At 38.1% G+C, this 27,291-nt stretch overlaps 8 protein-coding genes across 8 annotated transcripts; 4 read left to right on the forward strand and 4 right to left on the reverse strand.

Moving 5' to 3' along the window:
- The first annotated feature begins 3,435 nt into the window (after positions 1-3,435).
- On the forward strand, positions 3,436-7,825 carry LOC111781932 (protein CHUP1, chloroplastic). Its single transcript, XM_023662672.1, has 5 exons — positions 3,436-4,919; positions 5,898-6,211; positions 6,292-6,403; positions 7,121-7,255; positions 7,340-7,825. The coding sequence occupies exons 1-5, from the start codon at positions 3,750-3,752 to the stop codon at positions 7,472-7,474; spliced, it is 1,866 nt and encodes a 621-aa protein (XP_023518440.1). The 5' UTR covers positions 3,436-3,749; the 3' UTR covers positions 7,475-7,825.
- A 317-nt stretch (positions 7,826-8,142) lies between these two features.
- LOC111781127 lies at positions 8,143-11,370 on the forward strand. Its single transcript, XM_023661571.1, has 4 exons — positions 8,143-8,431; positions 8,548-8,624; positions 9,043-9,154; positions 11,055-11,370. Exons 1-4 carry the CDS (start codon positions 8,331-8,333, stop codon positions 11,182-11,184), a joined length of 420 nt encoding a protein of 139 aa, XP_023517339.1. The 5' UTR covers positions 8,143-8,330; the 3' UTR covers positions 11,185-11,370.
- Positions 11,371-11,524: 154 nt separating this feature from the next.
- Positions 11,525-14,202, reverse strand: LOC111781125 (protein trichome birefringence-like 38). Its single transcript, XM_023661569.1, has 5 exons — positions 13,391-14,202; positions 13,058-13,229; positions 12,590-12,765; positions 12,342-12,500; positions 11,525-12,046 (listed from the first exon to the last, which is right to left on the reverse strand). The coding sequence occupies exons 1-5, from the start codon at positions 13,681-13,683 to the stop codon at positions 11,755-11,757; spliced, it is 1,092 nt and encodes a 363-aa protein (XP_023517337.1). The 5' UTR covers positions 13,684-14,202; the 3' UTR covers positions 11,525-11,754.
- A 2,129-nt stretch (positions 14,203-16,331) lies between these two features.
- LOC111781126 (50S ribosomal protein L34, chloroplastic-like) lies at positions 16,332-17,491 on the forward strand. Its single transcript, XM_023661570.1, has 2 exons — positions 16,332-16,612; positions 17,034-17,491. The coding sequence occupies exons 1-2, from the start codon at positions 16,417-16,419 to the stop codon at positions 17,288-17,290; spliced, it is 453 nt and encodes a 150-aa protein (XP_023517338.1). The 5' UTR covers positions 16,332-16,416; the 3' UTR covers positions 17,291-17,491.
- A 244-nt stretch (positions 17,492-17,735) lies between these two features.
- On the reverse strand, positions 17,736-19,985 carry LOC111781124. The gene is made up of 2 exons (XM_023661568.1): positions 19,418-19,985; positions 17,736-18,848 (listed from the first exon to the last, which is right to left on the reverse strand). Exons 1-2 carry the CDS (start codon positions 19,903-19,905, stop codon positions 17,996-17,998), a joined length of 1,341 nt encoding a protein of 446 aa, XP_023517336.1. The 5' UTR covers positions 19,906-19,985; the 3' UTR covers positions 17,736-17,995.
- Positions 19,986-20,656: 671 nt separating this feature from the next.
- Positions 20,657-25,118, reverse strand: LOC111781123 (ubiquitin-like modifier-activating enzyme atg7). Its single transcript, XM_023661567.1, has 13 exons — positions 24,867-25,118; positions 24,190-24,407; positions 23,841-24,032; positions 23,693-23,747; positions 23,510-23,604; positions 23,167-23,356; positions 22,974-23,079; positions 22,752-22,896; positions 22,522-22,680; positions 22,238-22,426; positions 21,922-22,157; positions 21,612-21,762; positions 20,657-21,015 (listed from the first exon to the last, which is right to left on the reverse strand). Exons 1-13 carry the CDS (start codon positions 25,000-25,002, stop codon positions 20,833-20,835), a joined length of 2,055 nt encoding a protein of 684 aa, XP_023517335.1. The 5' UTR covers positions 25,003-25,118; the 3' UTR covers positions 20,657-20,832.
- A 605-nt stretch (positions 25,119-25,723) lies between these two features.
- Positions 25,724-26,486, forward strand: LOC111781143 (olee1-like protein). The gene is made up of 2 exons (XM_023661591.1): positions 25,724-25,919; positions 25,984-26,486. Exons 1-2 carry the CDS (start codon positions 25,757-25,759, stop codon positions 26,325-26,327), a joined length of 507 nt encoding a protein of 168 aa, XP_023517359.1. The 5' UTR covers positions 25,724-25,756; the 3' UTR covers positions 26,328-26,486.
- Positions 26,487-26,584: 98 nt separating this feature from the next.
- LOC111781142 (dof zinc finger protein DOF1.5-like) lies at positions 26,585-27,280 on the reverse strand. Its single transcript, XM_023661590.1, has one exon. It carries the CDS (start codon positions 27,176-27,178, stop codon positions 26,669-26,671), a length of 510 nt encoding a protein of 169 aa, XP_023517358.1. The 5' UTR covers positions 27,179-27,280; the 3' UTR covers positions 26,585-26,668.
- Between the last annotated feature and the right edge of the window lie 11 nt (positions 27,281-27,291).

The following is a 27,291-nucleotide window of genomic DNA, read 5'->3' on the forward strand; positions in this document are numbered from 1 at the left end:
AACAAAGCCCATATTACTTCTGCCCCCGTACCCATCCGCCCCAAATATTTACTCTCGCCTTTTAGTAAGTCAATCAACTTAAATTTGACTTTTAGAAAAAAAACAATTTTAGAAAGAAAGAATTTTTTTTTTTTTTTTTTTGTTTTGAATAAAAAACAAAAATATTAATAACATATAATTGAAGTAAAAAGTCAGTCACTTGTATAATAAATGAAATAAACAATAAAGATGTGATGTGGAGAGTGGGAGTGAAAGAGGGAAAGGGATTCAAAATTCAAAAAATGAAGAGAAGAAATGGATGAAGAAAGGGAAAGAGGGATGGTAAAAGGTTGTATTGGGAAATGAAATGGAGGAGAGGGGGTGGAAGGAAAGAGCATTGATGGCTTTGGCTATGGCATTTAGTGCAATACTATGAGCAGCATGGCCCTATCCTCTTCTCTCTTTTTCTTGCCAGACTTGCTTTTTGGCATTACATCTTTCTATTCAAACTTACCTCACACGGATCCTCTTTTCCCAAATCATAAATTTGCTAATCCTTAATCATAAATTTGTTAATCCTTACCGTGGAGGAGATATACTCTAAACTATTATTCTTGAGGAAGGTTAGCATATGATACAAAATTTGTGACGCTCAAGTAAAGAAAAGGTACATAAATGGATAGAGACCACTAAGAGTAATCATGTTTAAAGTCCATTAGAAGAAGTCATAAGTCGAAGATGAAATCAGGCAATGGATAAAAGAGAAGGTGGCAGGGCATGAGAAAACAACGTAGCTGGGTCTAGCTTTTTTAATGTCTCGATGTCTGATACCATTTTAGCCATTCATACAAGAAAACAAAAATATAGCTGAATTATTCTTATTGTGTGATGTCCAAGTTTGGTGGCACAATTGAAAAGTAATAGGCTTGGGATCAAATGGATTCATATTAATTTGAAAGAAAGACCCTAATATCCTAAGCCTAAATGGGAGAGATGAGGAGAAATTTGAAGGGGTGTGGAAGATTTGGCATTGGCGACCATGCCGCTGCACCCAACAATCAACATTTGGCATTTGGAGGAGAATAAGTAAGGACCACGCACATTGCATAAAATGTAGAAATACGTAGATATTAATTGTATGTTTGTGGCATTCCCTTTCATGCTAGCTTTCCTCACATGCTGCCGCTACCACTACCTCTCCCCTCATCTCCTTGCTTCTTTCATGAATACACCGCCAAACATACCCACAATTGTGTCATTGGATTTAAATTCCAAGAATAACCCATTTCTTCACTTTTGGATGGCTTTTAATGTCACAATGTTATAAAGCAATTCTGAAATTAGTATAATGCTGTTTCCCGATGTGCATTTGGTAATCCTTTACTTCCAAGTTCACGGATCCCTGTTCCTTTACAACAACTACAACAAGCATAGCGTACATCAGAAAATTGATATATGAACCATTTCAGTTTTTGCAAATGCTATCTTTCGATAAATGAGAGGGCTAGCTAAGCCTTGGCTCGGTAATGTGTGAAAATGATAACACCGGACGTGGGGGGTGTGCGGTAAGTTAGTTAGTGGTCAGTGTTGAGGCATTGAATAGGGAGGGCAAATGATGCATCATCCATAACAATCTTTTCAAGCAATTCCCATTTCTCCCTTTCTTAATTAATAAACTTTTGATCTATTCACAAGTTTGGTTGACACTAGTTCATTTTGACTCGCTACGTATCGTCATTAGTCTCACAGTTTTAAAACGCGTGTGTTAAAAAGAGGTTTCCACGCTCTTAAAATGAATATTTAGCTCTTTTTTTCTTTTTTGTAGATTGTGATAACTCATATTAGTGAGAGAGAAGAACTAAACAATACTTACAAAGCTATGAAAACCTCTTTCTAACAGAACACTTTAAAATTGAGAGGTTGACCACAATAAGTAACAAATCAAAATTGACAATATTGGCTAGTAGTGAAATTAGACTCTTACACTTTCTTTCTCCTTGAGACTGATAGTTGCTTGTTGTCATATTTGGCCCTTCGAGATTGCGATGTTTTGGTTGGTACGTGGTAGATGAGGGCATGTGTGTATATGTACACGTGTAGTAGAATAGATTATTTAGTTGATTAATTTTAGAAGTTTTCTTTTTTTTTTTTTNTTTTTTTTTTTTTTTTTTTTTTTTTTTTTTTTTTTTTTTTTTTTTTTTTTTTTTTTGACATACAACCGCTCATACGGTTAAAGATTATTGGGAGTGAGTCCCACGTTGGTTAATTTAGTGGAAGATCACGTGTTTATAAGTGAGTAATACCATCTCCATTAGTATGAGGCCTCTTAGGGAAGCTCAAAGCAAAACTATGAGAGCTTACACTCAAAGTTGAGAATATCATACCAGTCTGATTTCTAACACAAACTTGACACCTTTATTAATTCAGTTATTCATCTTTTTCCTTCCTCCCTCCTTTTTTAGAAGTAGAATGGGTTGGTAAAGAATGAGTAAAAGTTGTGTGGAAAAGGAAGAAAAAAAAAGAGATCTTAAACAGCTTAATTAATAATTAGTGGGAGGGTTTTAATTGGCAATGATGAAAATTTTAGTAAGAAGGCAAGTTACCAAAACTATTCAAAGCAAAGAAAAGATGAATGAAATTAACAAAATGATTTTGTGCATTAATTTAAGTAGCTTTTATTATAAAGTTGAATCCACTCCCTTGTTCTTCAGTATACACTACGCCTCCACTATGCATTTTTGTGCTAACTTTATATTAATGCCAAAATTTAACCACTCTCTATTAAATAATTTATGGAAGTATGTATTTAATGGTGTAAAATAATAGTTGTCCAAATTTTATTTTGTTTTTAGGTTTAGAATTGAAAAGGGTTGGTATGTTGTATACAAAGTGGGTTTACATTGCTTTCCATTTAGGTTAGATTAGTAAATATATTATTTATAATATATAGTTTTTTAGTTGCGAAATTAAAGTATAAATCTTATTGTGAGTCTTCATATATGTTTGCATGAAATATTTTACTAGAGAAATAAATTTGATGAAACAACTCTAACTCTACTGGGGCTGGAAGCAGAGATAGAGAGAGGCAGGAATTATTTAATAAATTCAAACCTGAAAGGGGCAAAAATATTATAAAAATAATTGGTTGGAAAATTATTTAGCTGACCGTTGGAAGGGGGAGGGGGTTTGTACTAGTTTGTGAACTTTTTATTACTCCGGTGGCTGCCCCACCCTCAAATCCCACGCGCCCTCAACTCCAACGACTCACTCATCTCCTCTCTTCACTGCTTGATTCCTTCCCCTTCCATCACGCATGTACTTGTCAGGGCCGCAAAGCGAGTAGAGTAGTTTTACATACTCGCCGCGATTGTTTAGTTCCTTTTTCTTATTTTCTTGTATTTTCTTTTTCCCTTTTTTTTCTTTTTCAAATTGGCGAATGAGATCCAGGGAAATACGACCGTTCCTCGTGATCGACGCCATTGCCCTCTTGCGTCTGTTGTCTTCGTCGCTTCTCCCACCCAAACCCAAACGTTCTCTGTTACTTACTTTTTCCTTTTAACAATTCTGAAATTTTTTATTTACACAAACTCCAACTTTCTCTATCTCTCTCCCTCTCTTATTCGCTTTCTCTCTCAGATGACACGAAGACAAGGACGTTTCGTTCACACTCTAAAGTAGATTGAAAATTGGAGGACTGTAAAACCTCAGTCCCGACCTCCTTACCCCGAAGCTCAGAGAGATACAGACAGAGCGAGAGAGAGAGCTTCGAAATGGTAGCTGGGAAGGTGAAGCTCGCAATGGGGCTGCAGAAGTCTCCGGCGAGTAGAAAGGTTGAGAGTTCACCGAAGCCATCCACCCCGGCACAGCCTTCTCCGAGCTCCGGTAAAATTTCTCAGAAAACTGTCTTCTCCCGCTCGTTTGGTGTGTATTTCCCGCGCTCTTCTGCTCAGGTTCAGCCTCGACTGCCTGACGTGACGGAGCTCCTCCAGTTGGTCGAGGAGTTGCGTGACAGAGAGGCGCGATTGAAGACTGACCTATTGGAGCACAAGCTGTTGAAGGAATCTGTCGCCATTGTTCCGATGCTTGAGAACGAGATCGCTACCAAGGATGCGGAGATTGAAAGAGCGTCTAAGCGGATACTGTTCTTGGAGGCGGAGAATGAGAGATTAAGAGTTGAAGTGGAGGAGGTTAAACAGAGTGTTGAGGAACAGAGGAGAGAGAGTCAAGAGAGAGTAAAAGCAATGGAAGGTGAAATCGCGGAGCTGAAGAAAATGGCGTTGGATCGACGCAGAATGGAGCTTATTTTGGAGAACGACGAGCTTTCGGCGTCGCAGAGGTTCCAGGGATTAATGGAGGTCTCGGGAAAATCTAACCTAATCAGGAGCCTGAAAAGACCGACCAAGTTTTCGGATACTGTTGTTACTCAAGACAATCATAAGGTTGAACAACCAGAGGCGAAGAAAGAAGAGGTTGAAACCGAGAGACCGAGACACTCGCGAAGTAATTCTGAAGAACTCGCCGAGTCCACTCTATCTAGCATAAAATCGCGAATACCTAGGGTTCCAAAACCTCCTCCCAAACCTTCTTCCTCCTCCTCTTCTTCTGCCACTTCTTCCTCCTCCTCCTCATCAACTGGCTCTTCTGGTGACGCTGAGAAAAAGATCCCAGCCCCACCCCCTGTCCCAACCAAGCCAACGCCACCGCCGCCTCCTCCTCCACCTTCGAAGTCGGCTCCGCCTCCTCCTCCACCGCCTCCCAAGGGTAAGAGGCCGACGCCGGCGAAGGTGCGACGAATACCGGAGGTTGTGGAGTTCTATCACTCATTAATGCGGAGGGATTCTCGGCGAGAACTCGGCTCCGGTGTTACGGAACCGCCGTCCTCCGCCAATGCTCGTGACATGATCGGAGAGATCGAGAACCGGTCCACCCACTTACTCGCTGTAAGTCACCGGTCATGTACTCTGTCTTAATTTTTTCAGGTGTTTAATTTACGATTATGCCACTATGCTGAGCCTTTTGTCAGTGAGAATTGACTAGTCCTCAAATTTTTTGGATTATTGTAGAAAATGTCTCTTATATTTTTTGGTTTTGGATGAACGAACCCTTTTTTTTTTCTTTTTAAATTAGTATTTTAACTTCTAGATAATGTGAATTTCCAATGAACTCCGGACAAATTTCAATCGAAATTTATAAACTCCAGCTGAAATTCAAGAATCCAGCCAAATTCCGGCCGGGATTCATGAATTCCGCGCCGAATTCATGATTTCCAGAAATAAAAAAACAACTCTGTTTCTTATTATTATTATTATTATTTTATCTCTCTTTCTTTTGAATAAATGATTTATTTAGTTTTTATTATTAAAGTAAAAAAAACATTATCTCAAATTTTTTAATTTTGACCAACAAAATTATTTGCATTGATTAGATTGCATCATGGAACAAAAATTCAGTTTTATAATTTCAAATATAATTTTGATAGGGGTTAGTACCTAAATAAAAAATAGTTGATGAATATTTATTTGGATTTTATTATCTAATCGCTTTTTTTTTCCTCTCAAGACTGGCAATTCTGTAATTTCAAGTTGAAATGTTTACTCCATTCACATGGCTTTTTCTTTTTGGAGGTTAAGTAATTCAAATGTACCCTTGGCCTTCTTCCCCCTCTTGTTTTTCAAATACAAAATAGAAAAGAAAATAAAAGAAAAGAAAAGCAAAGGCTAAACAAAGCGAAAGCTAATCATAGAGAATTAATTTTGTTTGAAGCCAATGCCAAATAAAGATTGATTTTGAGTAATATCAACTCCAACATCTATGTGTTGAAGAAAAAAAAAAAAAAAAGTTACTTTAACTATTATTCTTTTTGGGTTTTGTTTTTACTATGATTCTCATGAACAATCAATCCCCCATGTTACTTGCAGATAAAGACGGATGTAGAGACTCAAGGGGATTTCATAAGGTTCTTGATCAAAGAAGTTGAAAATGCTTCATTTACTGACATTGAGGACGTTGTGCCATTTGTGAAATGGTTGGATGATGAGCTCTCATATCTGGTGGATGAAAGAGCCGTGCTTAAACACTTCCAGTGGCCGGAGCAGAAGGCCGATGCTCTACGTGAGGCTGCATTTGGCTATTGTGATCTAAAGAAGCTGGAAGCCGAAGCGTCATCCTTTCGTGGTGATGCCCGCCAGCCCTGTGGTTCGGCTCTCAAGAAGATGCAAGCTTTGCTTGAAAAGTATTCACCATCTTACTAATTGATTTTCACCTTTACTCTTTTAGTTTCGTTTCTTAGTGTCTGTTCTTTATGCGCAACAGGTTGGAGCATGGAGTATACAATCTGTCTAGAATGCGTGAATCTGCAACCAAGAGATACAAAGCATTTCAAATTCCAGTGGAATGGATGCTTGATAGTGGAATTGTGAGTCAGGTAAATCCCCCATCTCTCTCCAAATTAAACAAATATAGTTTAATTCTTGTAGCTTAGTTGGGCTGGTGGGTAGGAGTATCCAAGAACAGATGACTGCTCTGATCAATTAAAATAATTAAGTTGTTGATCCATTTAGGTGTGGTCCCTTTTAATGGTGGATCCGTTGTGGGAGAGACAGGGAAATAACTCTGACAAACTCTACAGCGTAATGTAATATAAATATGGAGAATAGTTAAGAAGATGACAAAAAGGATGTTTTGATTTTGCCTTATTTTCCTCTACCCTTTGCCTGCACGCGCACATGGGAATTCCCAGATTTCCAAACTTCACCTTCTTGTCTGCTTTATATATGGCTCTCTTAAATTATGGGGCTAGCAAGAGAATCAGATTCTTCTTGTTTGCTATATGCAAAAATTGATTCTTTTTATAAGTTTCTTTAGAATGAATAAGCATACTGGGAGTTGTTCGATAATAAGTAGTATTCATGCATTTTATAACTCAACTAAGCAGCCCTTGGAAGCTCCGGAATGCATTGTTTTAGAAAGAGAGAGTACATTAACGAATGTTAGAAGTACTTATGGTTTGCGTTCAAAATATGGTATGATGGTGGTCCAGTAGGAGCCAAGTTGGGTATTGTTTAATACGTTCACGTGGTATTAGTTAAGTTATTGGGTTGAAATGAAATGGGTCTGATCTGACTCAATTAATGTGTCACAGATCAAGCTTGTCTCTGTAAAATTAGCAATGAAGTACATGAAAAGGGTATCCGCAGAGCTTGAAACAGTGGGCGGTGGACCTGAAGAAGAAGAGTTGATTGTTCGAGGCGTTCGATTTGCTTTCCGTGTGCATCAGGTAATTTTAAGGGGACCCCGTCTCCTTATTGACATCAATTAAATTCTGTGGTTAACTTCGTCATAAACTTCTTATTATGTGCAGTTTGCTGGAGGGTTTGATGTGGAAACAATGAGGGCATTTCAAGAGCTGAGAGACAAGGCAAGTTCATGTCACGTACAATGCCAAAACCAGCAACATAAGTACGTATGCAGTAGCAACAGGCCTACAACTTGTTAATCTGCAGCAATCTCAGCTTCAGAGGGCTCTGTTTTTTGGGTGTAAAGATCATGTTTGTGAATATTAATGGCAGCGGCGGCGGCTTTGTTGGGATGGAACTCCAATTTATTCATTTAAAAAGCAAATGAACTGAAGTGAGGTGATATTATTATTATTAATTATATGGGAAAAAGGAAGGGGGAGGGAGGCCAGGCCATTTTCTTCGTTCATATGCATTCAACTTTCAACCTTTTCCTCTTTATATATGCTCTGTCGTCGTCCTCTGAAAACATCGGCAACTGTTGACTGGTTGATGCTGAATGAAGGGTGTTCTTTATAATATTCTTCTTCCCTCATGTATTCTTATTCTTATTCTTATTCTTATTTTTAAATAAGTTAACTTTGCTCTAATTTATTCATAAAATCATCTGTTGAGTGTAGAGTGACAAATAAATAAATATATATCAGAATATGATTTACACTTCAAGTTTTTATCAATTTAACTAATATGATGTAAGATTTTTTATATTAATTTTAATAGCCAAGAAAATTAGTGACAATGAATTAATTTTTTTAAAAAATTAATGTATATGTGTAAAATCTTAAAATATTGAAACTATATAAAAATTAAATTAAAAAATAAATGAAATATAATATAATATTCTAATATCAAATTTAGGGTAATCCTTGTAAATCCGTTTGGACAGTGGACTTGGATTTGTAGCTTTCTTACGCATTTGGCAACGCGTCAGCTGCCAGTTCATTGGGTGATTTCAGGTTTCATTCTTACCTTCATTCCAATAATCATCCTTCATCTTCTGCGCATTTGATCTGCCCTCGAGTTTTTCGCCTTGTCTAAGCTGCTGCTGCGTCGTCCATGGAGGTCGAGCAAGGTGCACAATCTGCTCCTGTTAGCAGCACAGCTCCGCCCATGAAGCTCTTGTTTGTCGAGATGGGTGTTGGCTACGATCAACATGGGTGAATTCTCAGCTCTTTTTATTTTTATACTTACAAGTGTTAATTTCGGGAATACAATTACAAACTCGTTTTCAGAGAGAAAAGGAGATTAACGAGTGTATTCTCTTTTGCCACAGTCAAGATATCACGGCTGCTGCGATGCGAGCCTGTAGGGATGCCATATGCTCCAATTCGATTCCAGCATTCCGCAGAGGCATGTCTCAGTGGATTTCGTATCCTCGCGCTATTTGTTATCTGCTTAATTAATCATGTGACAGGAGATATGAGTTCCTGAATTAAGCTCCTTGTTCTTGGCAGCTTTGATTTAACATTAGAATTTAAGCTATGTAGTCTTTCCTTACTCCATAATAGGCTGTTCGTGTGCTTTCTGTTTATTTTGGTTGGTAATGCTTGAATCAGTGCACTCTACCTCCTATAAACTACTTTCATTTACATATATATGGATCTTGTTTTATTTGAGTAGTCATGACACTGTTCTGGATTTATTTTCAAATTCGGAATCTCATTCTTATGGACTTCTGCCTTCTGCAAATTAAGTTTATGTTGAAGAATGCTGCTAATTTCTTTATGTTTAATATCTTAATGGGGACTAATGACAAGGTGTAATGTAGGTTCCATTCCTGGAGTCTCATTTGGCGAGATGAAACTACAGATCAAACTTGGAGTTCCACAGTCTCTTCAACAATCCTTGGATGTTGAAAAAGTCAAGTCCGTCTTTCCATAGTGAGTGCTGAACTATTAGTTTGATGACTATATTTTTTTGGGGGAAAACACAGAGCACTCTTTCTTGTGTCAAGCTACACCTTTTTATTGATAGTATGTAGCTGTTAAGGGCTACACCTTGTGTTTGAGGTCAGCTCATTAGTAACCTAGCAGAGAGGGTATACAAACACAGTTCATATCCTGACAATGGGATGAATAAGTTAAACTACTAGCCAAGCTATCTTTGCAAAATAACCTAGCAGACAGGGGATGGGACAGTAACTAGGCACAAAGGCAAATGTAATAATCCAAAAGCAACAGAAGCTGCAGCAAAGATTTGGTTTGGCTGCTCAACTGTAGAAGAAGGCCGATTAGATTAAGATGCTGTGCTGGTTCGTGGCTTGCTTTAATGCCCCTCCCCCACCCGAACTTGTGGGTGTTTCAATCACTCCAAGCTTCTCTGTAGAACGTAATATTTGTAGGCAGCTTGAGCCTTGAGGTTAAGTGATGAGGATTTGCAAGTGTTGCCTTAATTTATTTACACTGCAAAGAATTTTCAGTCCCATACATGTTAAGTCCTGCAGGGCCCCTATTGCACTGAAAGTTATTGGATCACTTTTCAATCCATGTTTACAATTTCTGGTTCCTTGCTTATCAAAAATTAAGCGTGACAAGCTTTCACCTCACTATAGGTTAATTCCAGATGCATCTTTCAAGGAAAAATATTTGAACAAATTCTGTAAGGAACCCTTTTACCCTTGTTTTGGTTAGTTCGTGTGATTAATATGTAAGAACATAGACAAGAGTAATACCTCGAACACAAGTAGGGAAGAGCGTGATTTAGAGTTGATGAAGGCACCCAACTATGAACAATTGTTCTGAACTGTTAGAGCTAATCTCTTGGAGCTTGTTTTAGACTTTGCAAGGCCTTGTTCGGTTTGCATACATGATACATCTTTAAATTTTTTCTAGTCAAAATGTCCTCCTGTTCTCTCAATTCAAAGAGGCGTTATTTATGCTCAATTACTTTAGTTCCAAGCCTTTTACTAATGTTATGGCTATCAACAGACTTTCTATACTTAACCTCGGCTGACTTGATCACTTGAAGTTTTTTGAGGAGATAGACAGCAGAGGGATTGAGGCTGTGAGGATTCTCTGTTGGTGGGCCAAGATGATATAAATAATCCTTAATCTCCGAACTGTTCGTTCTTATCACATGTCAAAGACTCAAAATAGAGATGCTTACTAGGTTCTTTTCTAATCGAGGGCCCTAGGCACTCATATGTCATTTCTCAGTTTTAAAGGACTAGATACTTGCTTGGGATCTAGGTTATTTATTATTATCATTTTAATTCTAGGCTCTGCCAAATAAGTTCTGTCTCTTAGATTGATCTGATAGGAGTGTATTCAGCCCCTAAGCCAGCTATAAGCCTGTAACAGAGATGATGAAGTCTGAGGTTTAGATTCCTTTTCCAATCATGCCAAGATTCTCTGAGAGCTGCTTCATCTTGCCCTGATAATCTGTCAAGCTAAATGCTCCTTTCTTTGTCCTCTGGGTTCGCCACCACAATATCCTTTTAGTCTTTTCCAAATTCTTCTGAGCTACTTGTGCTGTAACCTCCAGAGTGGGTGGATTGTACAAACATGTAGAAGTTGATCAGTAGTCTAGTAACTAACTTCATCAATTTGGCTTCAAATTTTATTTTTCTGTGCGAATCATGATTAACTACCCTGTTGCTTGCTTTTCTGTTGGTCTGCTATTTCGATTTAGTACTCTTGGAACCAGTTATTTTGAAATACCATGTTAATAAGAAAGATTGTTTGAATTGACTAACATTATCTCCCACGGATGATAGTGAACACCTCTAAACTATCGTTTTCGGAAGATTATTGACTCTTTCCATCATTTGATTTACTGCAGTGGGAAGATTCTGAATGTTGAGGTTGTCGATGGTGGCTTAATATGCTCCAGTGGTGTGCATGTGGAAGAAATGGGAGACAAAAATGATGACTGTTACATAGTAAATGCCGCCGTATATGTTGGCTACTAATTCTTGTTGCCTTATATTCCTTTCGAAGACCTTGAGGATTATTTATCAGTCATCTTTGATTGTAACCATACAGTTAGTTATGCTTGATGTTTCAGTTTCCTTGGAGATATTGCTAGAACCGCAGGGTTATTTCTGGGCTCGATTAATCGCTCAATTTTAGTATTTCTTGGTTTCAACGTTCTGCAATATACTGTTTCAAACTCATTTTTTGGTTATCAACATCTATGATCATTAAACGAACTGACCTTATCCAGTTCGTGGAATGATTCAATCGGACCCATATCTTAAAGATGTGCAATAGAGTACTTTATTCCAGTTTAATACCAAGCAAGATGCCATCTTGATACCATATCACTTGTATTCTTTCCTTATCGATTTGAAACAATTTTCTGAAACGGCAACAAATAAAATCATCAATTACTTTGTACAATTGCTTTGTTGCCATTACATTTTTTTTTTCTTCCAATTCCCGTTAAGGTGGTTAATTAAATGAATGAAGTTCTTTCTTCTAACACTTCCTGTGAGGAATTGCAGAGACGAAAAGAACCCCAAGTGTTTCAGGCTTGGCCTTCACATGGTAAAAACTGCATAGAGAAGCTGGTTCCAAGTGTCGGGCAAGCCGGGAAGGCACCAGTGGCTGCAATCTGTTCCTCCGCCTTCCCCGCTGTAAGTAGAGGGATGTGCATCTTTCCGGAGTTGCGACAACGTTGTGATGTCCAGCAAGAAAACGGGCTTCCTTATTCTACTCAGCACTCTCTTCACAATTTCCACCGCGGGTGGCGCCCCTGCTGGATACAGTGACCCTGAGAGCGGTACGCTTTCTCCATTGCAACTCCTCCTTGGTTGGTTCCAATCCTTTCCCCTGGTAAAAAGTATTAACATCAATTTTTCCAGTTGAGAAAGAAAAACAAAGTTATATTCTTAAATTCTGCAGAAACTAGTTGAGCAGGTATAACTAACGTAGTTTTCTGGTGTGAAAATTACTGCTCAACAGCAAAATAGTTAAAAAGAAAAGGAGGAATAGCAATGCATTAAATAGGCAGACATAAGTAGGACATTGTTTTTCGTCGGCAGATGAAAAGTGATTTGCATGTCAATTTCCATTTTCATGTATACACTTTTACAGACCTCCGATGACAGGCGTGATTTTTACTTACTCATAATGAGTGGGGGAGATTCCCTGGAAAATGACTCTGGTTTTGCTTGGATCAACATTCATGTCCACCCATCTTGCCCAGGTGGTCAGCCCTTGATAGAAGGCCTCCAGACGATCCATATCTTTCTTCACTGCATTTCCTACTTGCACATAATCCCACCTGAGCAACAGCACTCGCAACCGTCAGATTTTACCTTACCATCACCAACCACATCAGCATGATGAAGAAAAAAAAGAGGTTGATCTTACGCTTGGGATCTTCCAGTGTGGGTCCACCAGTGCCAAGAGTTGAATATGAGCACGTCCATTCCCTTCCACACATTGCCTCCTTCAATGGAATCAAGCTTTAGTACTCGTCCAACCTTCTCTCTCACTACGTCCACAAGGTAGGGCGTTCTGTGAAGAAGCAAGCTTACTCGATACTCCTGCACACACCAGATTGTTCCCTCTTCTTCATTGGTTAGGTATATTATTATAAATTATTGAACAGAAAGTTATTATTCGTGTTTATTATTATTATTATTATTAATGTTATCATTGTTTGCATATGGTTTTGTGATATTATTTGTTTTGTACTCTTGCAGGAGAACCCGAAAAACAGCTTTTGAAAAAGTGAATAAAGAATAGAGAATAAAGCAAGCAGACAATTAGTATACTGTGAAGTGGGAGATTTTGAAACAGAAAATTGGAGAAAAAGAAAAAGGGGAAAGAACTCGCCTCGAAAATCACAGTAGAGAGTGATTCCCTCCTGACTATGGAGATTTTGGCTTTTGGTGCCGACGCTAGGATCATACATGTCAAGGATTGCCACATGTTCAGACTCAGTGAGTCGCCTACAAACATTATCCTCTTCCCTCTCCACCTACTCAGAAGCTCCAACCCATTAAACCTTCAAAGAAATGAACACATTTTCTTAGACAGACAGAGATAGCTGCTTTGATTTTGCTCCCACATTTTCAGAGAAGGAAGCTTGACATTTGCAAGGAGAGCAGGATTGGCTAAAAATGGAAAACCTTACAAGAAGGAAAGAAAAGAATGGAGGAGTAGTACCTTGGAAGATCACAGAAGTCAGGTTTCCAAGTGTACTTGAGGTAAGATCGATCTGGTCTGCCATACTTTTGGCAGTTAAACTCAGGGTCTATGAATGGACAGTTTGAAGATTCATAAAGAGGCAAAGAAGGATCAAAAACCCATTTGCCTTGGAACAAATTGCACCCCCTCCCTTGCTTGCTACTTCCCATATTGCTTATGTTATAGAAATCCTCAGCTTTAGCAGCTCCAAGCAAAAAGAGAAACAGAAGTTGTAAAAGCAGGAGAGACAGAGCTCTGAATCGAAAACCCATCTCAGATTTTGGGCTCTGACTGAAAAGAAAGGGAGGGGAGCTTTGGGGAATAGAAATAGAATAGAAAGAAGCAAGTGGGTCTATATAGAGACAAACAAGAGAAAAGCCTGATTATTATCATTATCATTATCATTATCATTATCATTACTATTATTTAAATCTTTTAAAACTTTATTCCATGAGCTGGGAATTGAATTATCTTGGCTGGATTGATGAAGCAAATACAATTGTGGGAGTTGAAATTGAGAGTGAGTTGCAGTGCGCTGGTTTGCACATCGAGGGCCATAGCATATTACCCACCAAGCAATGATGCACATGGCTCAATGATGTTTTGGTTATCTAACTACCAAACTTTATTTCTTATTTTTTTATTCTACCTTTTAGTTTCTTCATTCAAATATCCATATAATATATCAATGCAATTACATGTATTACAGGATTCCAAAGTTAGGATCAAAATGAGTTTGAATGATTTGGTGGAATCAAGTATGTCCCATCAGCCTAACGTGTTGCTAAAGCTATGTTGATGTTCTTATGTATGATAAACTTTTATCACATATTCAAATCAAAAGATATCCTTACTGGATAAGTTAAGAGGCTCTTTTTTATTATTACCCTCATTTTGGATGGAGTGTGCTTCTTCAACAAAAATCCAGCTTCTATTTCTTCTACTTTCTCTCATTTTTTTTAACATTTAATATTGTTTGAGCCTTGAATTATATCTTATGTTTTATCTAATAAATTATATTTATGAAATTAAATAACGTAGAATGTACTTTATTACAGCTACGTAGGAATTAATTATGGTAAAGTGAGCACCACACGATTAACTTGGGGCTATTCTTTTGCTTTCATAGGTATGAAAGTCAAAAAGAAATTAAGATAACGACCCTTTTTATATATATATATATATAAATAAGTTGAGAATTGGAATTACAGTGATTTTTATAAATACTGACGTAAGGAATTAAAATTTTGCAATAAACATAAAAATTTAAATGAAGAGCTTATAATTTATGAGCTTTAAAGACAAGGATCGTACGAAAAAAATGGGTCTGAGGCTCTGAGCCGCCAGCCCCACCTCCCAAACAACCTTCCAAACACAGACCGAGTTAGGTCGCATGCAATTCTCAAACTTTTATTTCATAATTAATTTTTTAAAATTTTATTTTGTTCATCAGTTTTTCAATTAATATTCGAGTTTCACAAGAAGTTTAGGCCTCCATTGATGAATTTATTGCTGTCTTAGCACTTTGCCTAAGTGGGTTTTATAGCACTGCGCGTAATAACTGCATCACTCCTTAAATCGAGTGTTGACCCATTTGCACTGCTCTAAAAAAGTCTTTATCTTAATTAATAGCGACGGAAAACAGGATTTTCAATTGAGAATGAATTAACAGTAAAATTTAAAAATATTCCCATATAAAATAAAGATCTGTTTGTGTAGAGTTTGGATATAAAGGAAGAAAAGAGGGTGGGTGGGTGATTATGAATGATTGGAGCCTCCTAATTGGTCATGCTCATCAATGAACAAGCTTAAGGAACACAATCAATGTTTGGTTAAGTTAGTAGTAATTTGGTGTTAGAAAGTTGATTAAAGTTGTGGGTTCCCCACAGGTTGTTCAAAATTAAGATTTAGAATTAGGCAAACAAATGTGTAACTAATTATCCTCTAAAAATGGTCAATCTGCTATCATTTCAAATAAGGCTGCTGCTGCTGCTGCTGGTGGGCTAGTGTAGCTGTCTTCATTTGAAGCTGGAGGCCCACTTACGAGTGCAATTTGGTGAGCCTACTCCTTCCTTTATTTTCAATCAAACTGCACAGAATATTTCACAAAAGAACACACTTGTATGCTTTTCAGGCGTGTTTCGCCAAACATCTATTACTCATCACAACTATCATATTTACCCAATGATGTTCACCCTCCCCTCCATTATATAATTCTTAGTCCGCTTGTATTAATCTTTTTACACATCATCATTAAATTAATATAAAAATATTGTTCTCTGCTTCATATTGAAATATTAGAGTACATATTAGGTATATTCAACCACTCAGCTCTGATCCTTATGGCTATGAACACAAAAATTATCCTATATTTCTTAATCACAAATAGCTTTTAAAGTTTCCAACATCATCATAAATTTCTCAGGCATGGTGCCATAAATTGTCCAATAGTTGCTTTCTTCGTCTCTCTCTGTAGATATAGAAAAGAGGTAAAGTATTATCACATCAAGTTGGTCTAGTTGAATTACCTTCTAGATTATTCATTGTGACGTTTTGTTGCTATCCGTCGACTTTGTTTATGAGATCTTCTTTCTAGATTAATCAAACTTTATTTTTGTGACTGAAATTACATCTTATATTACCGAGGATAATTATAAATATGTGTTGATATTTTTTGTTATTCATAATTCTGTAAGATGAATGAGTTGGTTCTTACTTATGCTCACAAATAATATAACCTGGATATGAATGAAGTTGATGGTTAAAAGTGGTTTTTTATTTTTCCCTTTTAAATATACACACGTGTGAAGCTAATGAGTGATGGGCTTTCAAGATATGATGGGCTTTAAAGAGCCCATATGGATCTTGAATTGGGCCTGTTCGGGTGCGGTCGTAATAAGGGATCGTGAGAAACCCGACGCGATCAGAACAACCATATCAGGATAAGGCTCCTTCTTCCTCCGAACCAAAATTAGCTGAAAGGGGGAAACACAGTCAGTCTAACAATGGCAGCGATATCGGTAATTTCGTCCCTATGTGTTTCGACCGTCCGCGTTCCTTCAGCTTCACTTGTATTCTCCACTGGTTCTAGAAGTTCCTCCATATCTCTAAATACCGCAAACAACGCTTCTGCCCGTCCTGGACTGCTTCATTGTTCGTTTCTTCCTTCTTCCTCCCTTTCGTGTAAATCATCTTTCTCAGGTGAGGGATTCTTTCACTCCAATTTATGAATTAGTTCGAGTGATTTAATGATTTCGCATTATTGCTTCCTCATTTGCCAATGTAATGGAGTTTATAGGAAGTAGTTCGCTGAAGTATTTATTTGCTGTATTGTGCGTTTATTACTTTCTAGGGCCCTTGCATTTCGAATTGTATACGTTCAAGGTCGTTGGGTTTGATAACTTCATGCTTGCATTCGATTTGTTATGAATTCTCTTGTATTTTCCTTTTTATTCTTTCCGGTAACCGAATTGTGAGTGAATTATCCGTTGTGTTTTACTTGTTGAGGGGAAAGACTATGCCCCGCTTCCTGCAACATTGCGGCGCTTCTCTAGCGGTAGTTAGTTCTGTTGATATAGATTTTGTAACATTAACTTTATGGGAAAGAACTACTCATTTGCAGGCTTGTCGTTGGGTTTGGATTGGAGTCCTAAAATTGGGGTCGGACAAGGAAAGCGTCGGAGCTTAGTGGTTAGGGCTGGAAAGGCTGCATTATGTCAGACCAAAAGAAACAGGTCGCGTAAATCCTTAGCTCGGACTCATGGCTTTCGCCGACGAATGCGAACCACCAATGGTAGAGCTGTTCTAAAGCGCAGACGTGCCAAGGGTAGAAAGGTTCTCTGCACAAAGTCCAACCCTAGCAGCGGAAAGCGTGCTTAAGCTTTTCTCGCTTTAACTATTTCTAAGGTAAATTAGGCAATGTTGTCTAATTCACTCTTCGAATGACTGCTCAAGATAGCTCATTATATTATATTATGCTTTGTTATTGATTCATTTGAATGTTCCTTAACTCAGATTATCAATGTTAAATTCAAATTACTGGATTGCAAATTACTGGATTGGACTAGCTTATGTGATTCATACTTTCCCATTGCTCATTTGAAAATCTCCTCTGAACTGGAATATATACACTGATGCTTCAGGTTTGTTGTTTCTCATCTAATGTTAGGCCTTCTCGTCATTAATGTTTAGGTCTGAAATCTGAATCGTATCAGTTTCTCTCTAAAATTGTTCTTGTTTGAGCCTACTCTGTAGTTTATTATATTAAAATGCAATTGTCATTGACATTTAAACTTCTGGTGTATAGATTGAAAACTATACCAAATTTCACGAGAACAAGAAGAGCAATAGATTGAAAACTCGAGTCGAGTTTATGAAAGCTCTATTCTTATAATAATGGAACAAAAAAAATTCTTATCTCTTCTTTATTTTTCCACATGATCAAAGCTGTACAACAAAAATGAGAGCCCTTTCTGAAAATTCATTTCTTGCTTCACTAGAAGATGCTCGCTTTCTTCTGCTATGTTGGGGTATTTTTGTGCTTCTGATGAAAAAATTATGGAGCACAGGAGTTAACATCAGAGATTAAAAAGGTAAACTTTTAGAACTGGTGCTAATGACCAATCTCTTGAGATTTGCTGGATCTCCCACATTGGCCCGTCCAGTAATCAACTCCATATTCTTGTACAAGCTCTGTGTCACCAAATTCTTCATCATGTTCCTCCCTTCCTGAGCCTCTCTCTGATTTACAGGCGACCCAATCACTATTCTACCCGTCTGTGGCCCAGAATGTGGATCCACTTTTCCTTGCTTCTCATTCTTAAACCATTGTAACAGCTTGTGTGCCCTCTTTTGAGCCAATGGACTGCCTAGTAATGCCACTTCAAGAAGCACTGCAACAATACCCGACTTCGCCATCTTCTCTCTCTGTTCTGAGCTCTGATGAGCCAATATCATTAAGATATAAGCGGAAAACTCGATAGATTTTGGTTTGTCCTCCCATGTCATAATCTCTATGAGGGCATCCGGGACCATTGGACTGCTCTCCATAGCCTTCTTTCCTTGTGAAGTCACCACCAAGTTTCCCAATGCTGCGAGGGCTCTATGTGAAAGGGCTTTCGATGAGGACATTTTCAAGAGGGTGTGCACCACACCATTTGAGACCAGAGGCCCTACATTTTCTAGAACTGTGGAGATGTTATGCAGAGTTTCAATGCAACATTTTTGGGTTTCGAAATTTGAGGTTGAATCTAGAATCTCCACAATAAATGGGATGGCATTTTCATTCGTCTGTAAGGCAGTAGTGAAATGGGAATTTATCAGAGACGACAGTGACAACAACAGTCTTGCAAAATCGTGCTTTGCTGATTCATCCATGGCTCGGATGTCACTTGGAAGTTTGTGTAAGATTCCTGCCTCCACCATGAGGGCTTTGTTCCTAAAGAATAGAACAAACAAAGAACAATAAGTCCAACTTTTGGAAGAGATTCTTGAAAAAACACAAGTCAGGCCAAATGGCAAATGCTGACTTTGGCCACAACGGTTCAGACTTTAGAGGCAGGTAAAAGACTAACCCACAAACTCAATATACAATTACATAAACTAACAGCGAACATCTTTTTTATTATTATGATGCAAACTAACCATTTGATTCTGATTTCAATTAAGACAGATCCAAAACTTCACTGCACTAAGCACATGGCTATCTTGCCAGAATATAGAGTTGACCCATATCCTTAAAAAATTTCCTCTCTCTATTTTAATTAATATATGGGAGCTTTTGGTTGTCTATGTTTATGTATACCCTTTTTTCCAAATTTGGAATATCGAGGAAATCCTCATTGCTGCACGTCTTTGAGTAAGGTTCTGTCTTCAAATTGATATGGAAATCCATAATTTCTATTTACTACTGGGAAAGTTTTTCAATGTAAAATACAGAACACTCACACATGGATGCACGTAATAAAACAGGGAGCAGAAAATTTTGAAGGATTTTAAGTGACTTACTCGAAGCTTCCTTTGGCAAGCTCAAGTAACGCTTTCACAGCCACTTCCGGCCGCCCCATGGCATCGGACGCCACCATTGAAACCAAGGCCGGCACAACCCCTAGTTCCACCACTAATTTCTTCACCTTCACGTCCTCTTTAGACATTTTTCCAATCACGTCGGCTGCAATCTCCTTCTCTTCCCAGTTCCCGAAGTGGAGCTTCTTCACCGTCCTTCGTAACGCCGCCGCGGATTCATCGGCACCACCGCTAACTCCGCCACTACAGTTCCAATCAGCACCTGCAACTTGTAAAACTTCATTACTAGTTGCTGTGATTTTGGGTGTAGTAGTGATTGAATGAGTGGGCGAGACATACGGTTTGTTGGGCGTTTTGGAACAGAGGAATCTTCGGATTCGATTGAAGAACCGGTGCTTCACATTTGAGTAAACCCAAATGGGAGTTTGAGGAGAAGAAGAAGAAGAAGAAATGGAGGACATGGGGTTCATGACCAGAGAAAGAAATGAAGATTGAATGAATTATGAGAGAGATATAGAGAAGCAAACAGAGGGAAATGAAGGCACATGCACCCCCCCGAACTCAATACTTAATATCATCCCATGCCTCCTCTCAACAGTCGCATATTTAAATTTTAAATGAACGATTTCAATTAAAAAGAACAAGAAAGAACGTACGAAGGATACCGCTAATACTCTATGGTATTAGAAACACAGTCTCTTAATTATTATTATTGTTTTGATCGCCTAATTATATAATTAGTCTAACCTTATGCTAATTTTTTCATCTTAAAATAATAGTTTGAATCAGCTTAGCTTCGGGGAAGAATTTGTGTAATAATCGAGGCGTCCAGATCTCTGAAAATTAATTGTGATTAAGTAAATTTAATGTCTTAAATATATATAAAAGATGTTGTCGGTAAAGCTACACCAAGAAAAGGGAACAAATTTCTGAAATATGAATCCCGAATCTACCAAGAGGCTGTCGTATTTAATGTAACATCCAGATTCCATATTTGTTCATTAAATGTATTTTTCATCCTTTTTTTGTTCTTTCTTTTAAATAGACAGTAAGAGTACTACTGGTAGGAAATNAAAAAAAAAAAAAAAAAAAAAAACATGTCGGACTTGCAATAGCTATAGATAATGAAATTTGGTTGACGAATGGATTGATATCACTATAACAATTTCTGTTTATATGAGCTAGAAGATGAAAAGTCGAACTTGCAATAGCTATAGACAATGAAATTTGAACACAGTTATGTATTGAACCAAGAAAGAACCATCTGCAAGACACATACATGACTAACTAGAAGGATTCAAGAAAAATACTAAATTTGGAATTTGATTTTTAAGTCAGTGCCTTATGTACAAAAAATGTTATTGAATTGATGTTATACAATACATTGAATGTCTGCATCAAATTTCGATACATCCATCATCATCATCACCACTACCATCTGTGTAATTGTCCCAGTCCAGTTGAAAAGAGCTAGTTGATTTCATCAACTCTGTAAGTCCGGTCAAATCTTCCAAATAAGTTGGATGGTTGATCGCTTGAAGAATAAAATCCATGCCCCTATTACGATATTCAGATACAACCTGCAGAACGAATATCATCATGAATCATGCTTGATATTAAAAGAAGGGGAAAACAAACCAAGAAGCATTCAGCAATTGAACCTGTTAAGCTTAATCTTCCTTAAAATAAACAGGTTTAGAAAATGAGAGAAGAAACTTCTAGTAGATTCAGGCTACATCCTCTCTAGACTATTACTGAATGACCTTCCTGGTTTAGTGGTTCAGAAACTGAAACTCTTTCCATATTTGATATCATTGTTCCCAGAGTTGCAGCCATTACATCTTCAGTTAAATTCAATAATCTTTGTATGAGCGTGCTTCAAGAGGAAATGGTGTTGGAAGGAATTTTCGCGAGGACAGTTGTATCACTTTGGAGAGTTACCACCTAATCCAACTGTTTGAACCATTCAAATGTCCAAAATAATTGGATATTGGATTGGTACGAGCAGGTAAAATAACTGAATCCATTTTCTTCTACATCTCTAATTAGGTCGATTATGCTAGTCCCAAAATCCAAACGTCAAGGTCTACGAATGATTGAAATGTTTGAATCAACTTTTTTTTGTGTGTGTGTGTGTGTGTGTCTTTGTGCGTTTTTGTGTGTGGCATTAACTTACCAGGCTGGAGCAAGCTGTACAAGTATTTGATGAACGGCCAACAAGTGTCATCTGAGAAAACTGTGAGAGGGAGCCTCGAATTTGATGGGGCAAGATACCCAGAGGTTGCTCAGAAGCTCCAGAGTTCGACAGTTCACATTCAGCATATATTCTGTACAATTTGGAGTAAAGACCAATAAGGCATTGTCAAACACCTCTGAAACCAAGTATAAACCCCCATTAACTCGACTTCTCACACCTAAGCAACTTTTCAGTAGTCAAGACACAAAGAAATTTCAAGCCTTTACCACCACTGTCTGAGAAGGCTTACCCTTCGGGATGATGTAAAATTCCAACCAGAAGTTCAACTGCAATGGCTGACGCAATGGGAGCAAGCCCTGGGCGAGTAACAGTGCATTGTTGATCCAATGTGCGATTGGCAGTTGACTGCAAGAACANATTGGCCATATTGGTTTGAGATGTGGAATCATGGCAGGAACCAGAAGGACCAGCTCCATGGCGCATAACTAAGAAACTATCAAACCCCAAAGCTGCGGTGATTGTAACCTGCAAACCAGTAAAATACATTATAAATTGAAATGCGAAGTATGAGAAGCCTATACACAATTTCTTCAACAAAAATATACCTTGTTTGTATTGGCACATAGAAGTGTAGGAAGCCACCGACTTTCCCTAGTATCAGTCAACAAGAAAACTGCATCATGAGAATTAATTAAATCATCGAGTCGTCTACAATCATCAAGCATGCTGGCTGCTTCATTGTCTGAAACAGGATGCCCAGGCATTGGTATGGAAATCACAACACCTTCGGCTTCCTAGTTTTTTTTTAAAGGAAAAGAAAAACCACAAATGAATAAAATGATAAAATCAGGTAATTTTCTCTCTGCTGGGGTCATGCATCAAATTTTACCATGGCAGGAAAAATTCGATTGAGACTTTTAACTGCTGCTTCGGCTTTAAAGTCACCACCATTGAGGCAGTCCTCCATTGTGTAAAGTGATTGCCTCAATGGATTCGACATAGCTACCCTTCCACTGTCAACTAGTGTAATTTTCCGTATTCCCCATGCCTACAAATGAGTCACCTGTCAACAAATAGATAGAAACTAACTACAAGTACAACTTTCTACAAAGCACTCACCATAAGCATACGAGCAACCTGACATCCAAGAGTACCTGCCCCAAGCAAGAGACACTTGAGAGAAGACAAGATGTTTATGTTTAAAGAAGGCAAAGCACGCCACCTCATTAGTCTCAAATTCAAATCTGCAGCTGATATAGCTAACCTGTCAACAATGTACATATCAGTCAATAACTGCACATCATCTTCCTCGACCAAAATGCCTGGAACATAGAAATATACCGAGTTGGGTCCATGGATTTTGCAAGGTTAATAGATTTATGGCATTTCTTCCCTCTGTTCAACTCCCATCCAACCACATTAGGCATGCATTGTTGATCTCTAAACCCTACAGAAAAAAGAAGAAGAAAAAGTTGGCTGAGCTACTTTGTGGGTTAGAGAAAAAACTGGCGCTGCTACAAATTTCTTTTACTACCTTGGGTATCATCAATCAAAGCTTTACCAACAAGAGATAAAGTAAGATCTGCAAAACCACGGTTCTCTCTGTAGCATAAAAAGTTCACCGACTTCAGATTCCATCTCGAGTAAATTAGAGCTAGGAAGTTGCGAAGAGGCCAACCAGGATTATTTGGAAGATGACAGGGGTCATAAAAGCCAAAAAGAAGCTGCAAGAAGAGACTAGACAGGCTATAAGAAAGTTTCATCAATAAGTGTATGGTCATGAGAGCTCATGGCACTTTTAATCACCAAACTATCTAATGGAACTATCTGTCTAGTAAAAGCCTACTTTCCTTACTAGAAGAGTAACCCCAACAGACCTTTTCCCCATTGTTTTGGCAGGCTTCAAAATCTCTCAGATGCTTAATGCTAGCTTGAGAACTTGAATCAATATTCACCAAGAAAAAAGGTATGTCTGCAGCAGGATGAAAATTATACAGTAAAAAACCAAAACTTTACTTGTAATCTATAAAACTCTGAAACAGCGAAGAACGCAAGCCTACCAGAAGTTAGGTTTGAGCTGCGCCACTGAGCAAAACTTGAGGAAACTGATTCAGCCTATATATTTAAAACAAAATATAAATATAAAAATTGCAATAGCTTTTTGAACACTTAACAACAGGATATAGACATAGTTAAAATCTAGCATACTTCTTCCAAGTTAAACCAGTGTGAAGCAGGTTTCAGTTCAACTACAGTTGCTGGAGGATTGAGAACAAGAGCAGGGAAAGCAAACCAATAGTGAAAGTTCCATTTCTTCAGGTCTGCAAATGAGATCAAAAGGAATCTTGCAAGTACTGAACTATCCTCTATAGCTTTTCCGCTGAGAATATCCTCCCAAATCTAGTCACGACAATGGAGAATTGAGCTTGTAACACAAACTTAACGCAAACAATCTGCAAGATTTTGTGATGTAATAACTTTATCCTAAACAAAAAATAGAAATTGCCACTGCCCGTGTACTGTATCCAAGAAATGAAAATCATTGAGCGTAATATACCTTCTTTGCTTCAGATTTTAGTAAGCTTAGCTTGTCAAGGGCATGGAAGCTTTCCACAGTATTTGTATTGTATAGAATTCCAGGAACAGAGCACCTATTCCTGTTGCCTTTAGTAGTTAATGGTGCTGATGATTCGCTGCTTACTTCGGAAGGCAATGACTCAGATAGAAGCGTCAAATGATTTGACACTTGAGAATGTGCACAAGGTGCAAAGAAACCTACAAGGAGATGGTTCTTGATTGTCTTAATACATACGCGCTGTGAATAACCAAAGTAAGCCATCTAAAGAATGCTAATGCATTGACGAAGTATAAAGATCCAAATTATGTATCTTTCATTTTATTTTCTGGTTGCAGAGAGAACCATTGCATATAAGCAAAATCAAACTACATATTATCAGAAGTTAGAATTTAAAGGATATCCAAAACAAACAAGTATTCAAATTCAAACAGTATGTTCATCAAATATATGATTCCGCTTAATCACATTGATTAACCAACATTCTTTCCTCGTCAAAGAGTTTGATTTGGAGTCAAGACCTGACTTTAGGTCATGAGATCAACTGAAATACGAAATCGTTGACACCATAATTTGTGGCCTCTAATAATCGGGAATCACACAACAAATAAAGAAAGAAAGAATGAGAAGAAGAAGAAGAAGAAGAAGAAGAAGCGTACCAGTGATTGGAATAGGGGAATCGTCGATGCCTAGTTCATTGAGCTTCAAGGAAGAGAGTCTATGCCAGAATCCTTCGTCCACCAAGCTTTGGAATGGTGCGAATTGCAATATAGATCCCTTATCGTTAGCGGCCATAGTCTTCTTCTTCTCGCTGTATTTCCTTTGTCGATGGGGGAAGTCTAAACAAGAAGAAGTAGATTCCGTCTGGCCCTGTAATTTTGCCTCGTAAATCGCAAGACGCTTAAGAGAAAGAATTTTGGTATTTTTTTTAATAGTTTTACATTTTTAATTCATTTATCTAATTAAGACTTTTTTTTAATTCTAGAAAAATAATAAAATCATCATTTTTTGTTTAAAAAAATCTTTATATTTTGAAATAAAATAAATAATTTTATAGACTACCTCCCCTTGTATATATAGTTTTAGATACAAAATATATATTTTAACATATTGATATTATTTTCTAAAAATTATTTATTCAAAGCTTAAATACTAATTGTTCCGTTTAAATTATATATATATATATATGATATATGTTTTAAATTATTTATTTATTTATTTATTGTATCAAATATGTGATTTGGTTAAGGTTGATAGAAGATTAAGTATGTAACGTATTTTAAATGTAATTATGGTATTTAGAATGATATGATTAGACTGCTTTGTAATAGTGTTGAGGTGTATTTCTAATTATAGAAAAAATAGTAATTTATTAAGTCGTTTCATCCACAAAATCTCAACCAACTCCGGTAATCAATGAATCTCGTCCTATAAAATGACCTCCATTTCCGATCATTAAAATCACTCTTCCTCTCAATTTCACATCAATTTTATCCTTCGAACAAAAGAAGCAGGGGCAGGGCAGGGCAGGGGTACAATCATAATAAAAATGGCAAAATCCTCTGCTGCTATCATCTTTCTTTCTGCCCTCTGTTTCCTCTCCTTCCTCGACGTCTCCCTCTCCGAAAAAGATCGCTTCTTCGTCGACGGGCGTGTTTACTGTGACACCTGCCGCATCCAGATCATCACCCGCATCAGCACATTCTTGGAAGGTAAGTAAGTTGTGTATCCTACGTTGTGTATTTGGGTTTCTTAAATGATTGAATTGGTTACCAGGAGCAAAGGTGAAGTTGGAATGCCGGGAGGAGGAAGGAGGAAACGTGACGCTGAGTAGGGAGGCGGAGACCGACAACAACGGAAAATACCGCATTGAAGTGGAGGGAGACCGTGAGGAGGAGATTTGCGAAGTGTCACTGGTGAAGAGTAGCGAGGAGGAATGCAGTGAGCTTCCTAGTGATGGATTTACTCATCGGGCCAGAGTCAGCATCACTGCCAACAATGGTATCATAAGCCATGTTCGTCAAGCCAACCCACTGGGCTTCATGAGGAAGGAGTCCGATCCCGGGTGCAAGGAGGTTGTTCGTCAGCTTGGATACGATGAGGCTGGCCTTCTTGTTTGAGCCCCCCACTCTCTGTATTCTGTATTCCCTATTCCATTAAACAATATTATTAACCCCGCCCTGACTTGCCCTGCCCTGCCCTGCTTCTCCTTATCTAATGTATGCACTCTACCCTCTTTAATAAACTCTATTTATTTTAATCCAATGCTCAATTTACTCTTTCTTTCTCCTATATATGTTTAATTTATCATTCATAATCTCAAGCCACATCGCCCATCCGGCAATATGAATCATCGATCATCATCGTTAACCATATGTACACAATCATATATCCACTAAATTTAAAACTGTATACCTCTCTATTTTCCACATTAAATCATCCACAAAAAGATGGGGTTAATTCAAGACGTTTGACCGTGTTGACCGATAATCTTCTGGCGTTTGAGAGGAAAAACTTGGGCGAAATCCTGTTCCGCCACCGTGAAATGCCACCCCTCCACCGCATCCAATTCAAGCTGATGAATAATCCCAGAAGCAGCATCGTAAAGCTGCCCATAATCCTCGGGAAGCTCTCCGGAAAGGATTCGACAATTCGGCAGCGGCGGCTTGGCTCTCCGGCGGCCGGCTCCGATGGGCACGTTCCGTAGCGCCCCACCTGCCGTCCAGTACCTTTGACAACCCTTGCAGAAATGTCTGGGCTGATTAACATTGTAATTGTTGAAGTAACAGAATTTGGTGTCCATGCTCTTACATCTAGGACATGGAATTATTTTCTCCGGCCTCTTCATCTCTGGTTGATCGCCACCCCCACCACCCTTCTCCGGCTCCTCCTTGATGCTTCTGGTCTGTAAATTGATGACGGTGCCAAAGAGCTTAATTCCACCAGTGTTGCTACAGTGAACCTCAGCCATATATGATGAAACAGAGAGAAAGAGGGAGTTTATTTGTTTTGATGGGTAGATTTGTGCAGAGAAGAGATATAGGGAAAGGGGTTTATATATAGATGGAAGTGATGGAAGTAAAA

This window comes from Cucurbita pepo, chromosome LG19, assembly GCF_002806865.2.
Source record: "Cucurbita pepo subsp. pepo cultivar mu-cu-16 chromosome LG19, ASM280686v2, whole genome shotgun sequence".
Lineage (NCBI taxonomy): Eukaryota > Viridiplantae > Streptophyta > Magnoliopsida > Cucurbitales > Cucurbitaceae > Cucurbita > Cucurbita pepo.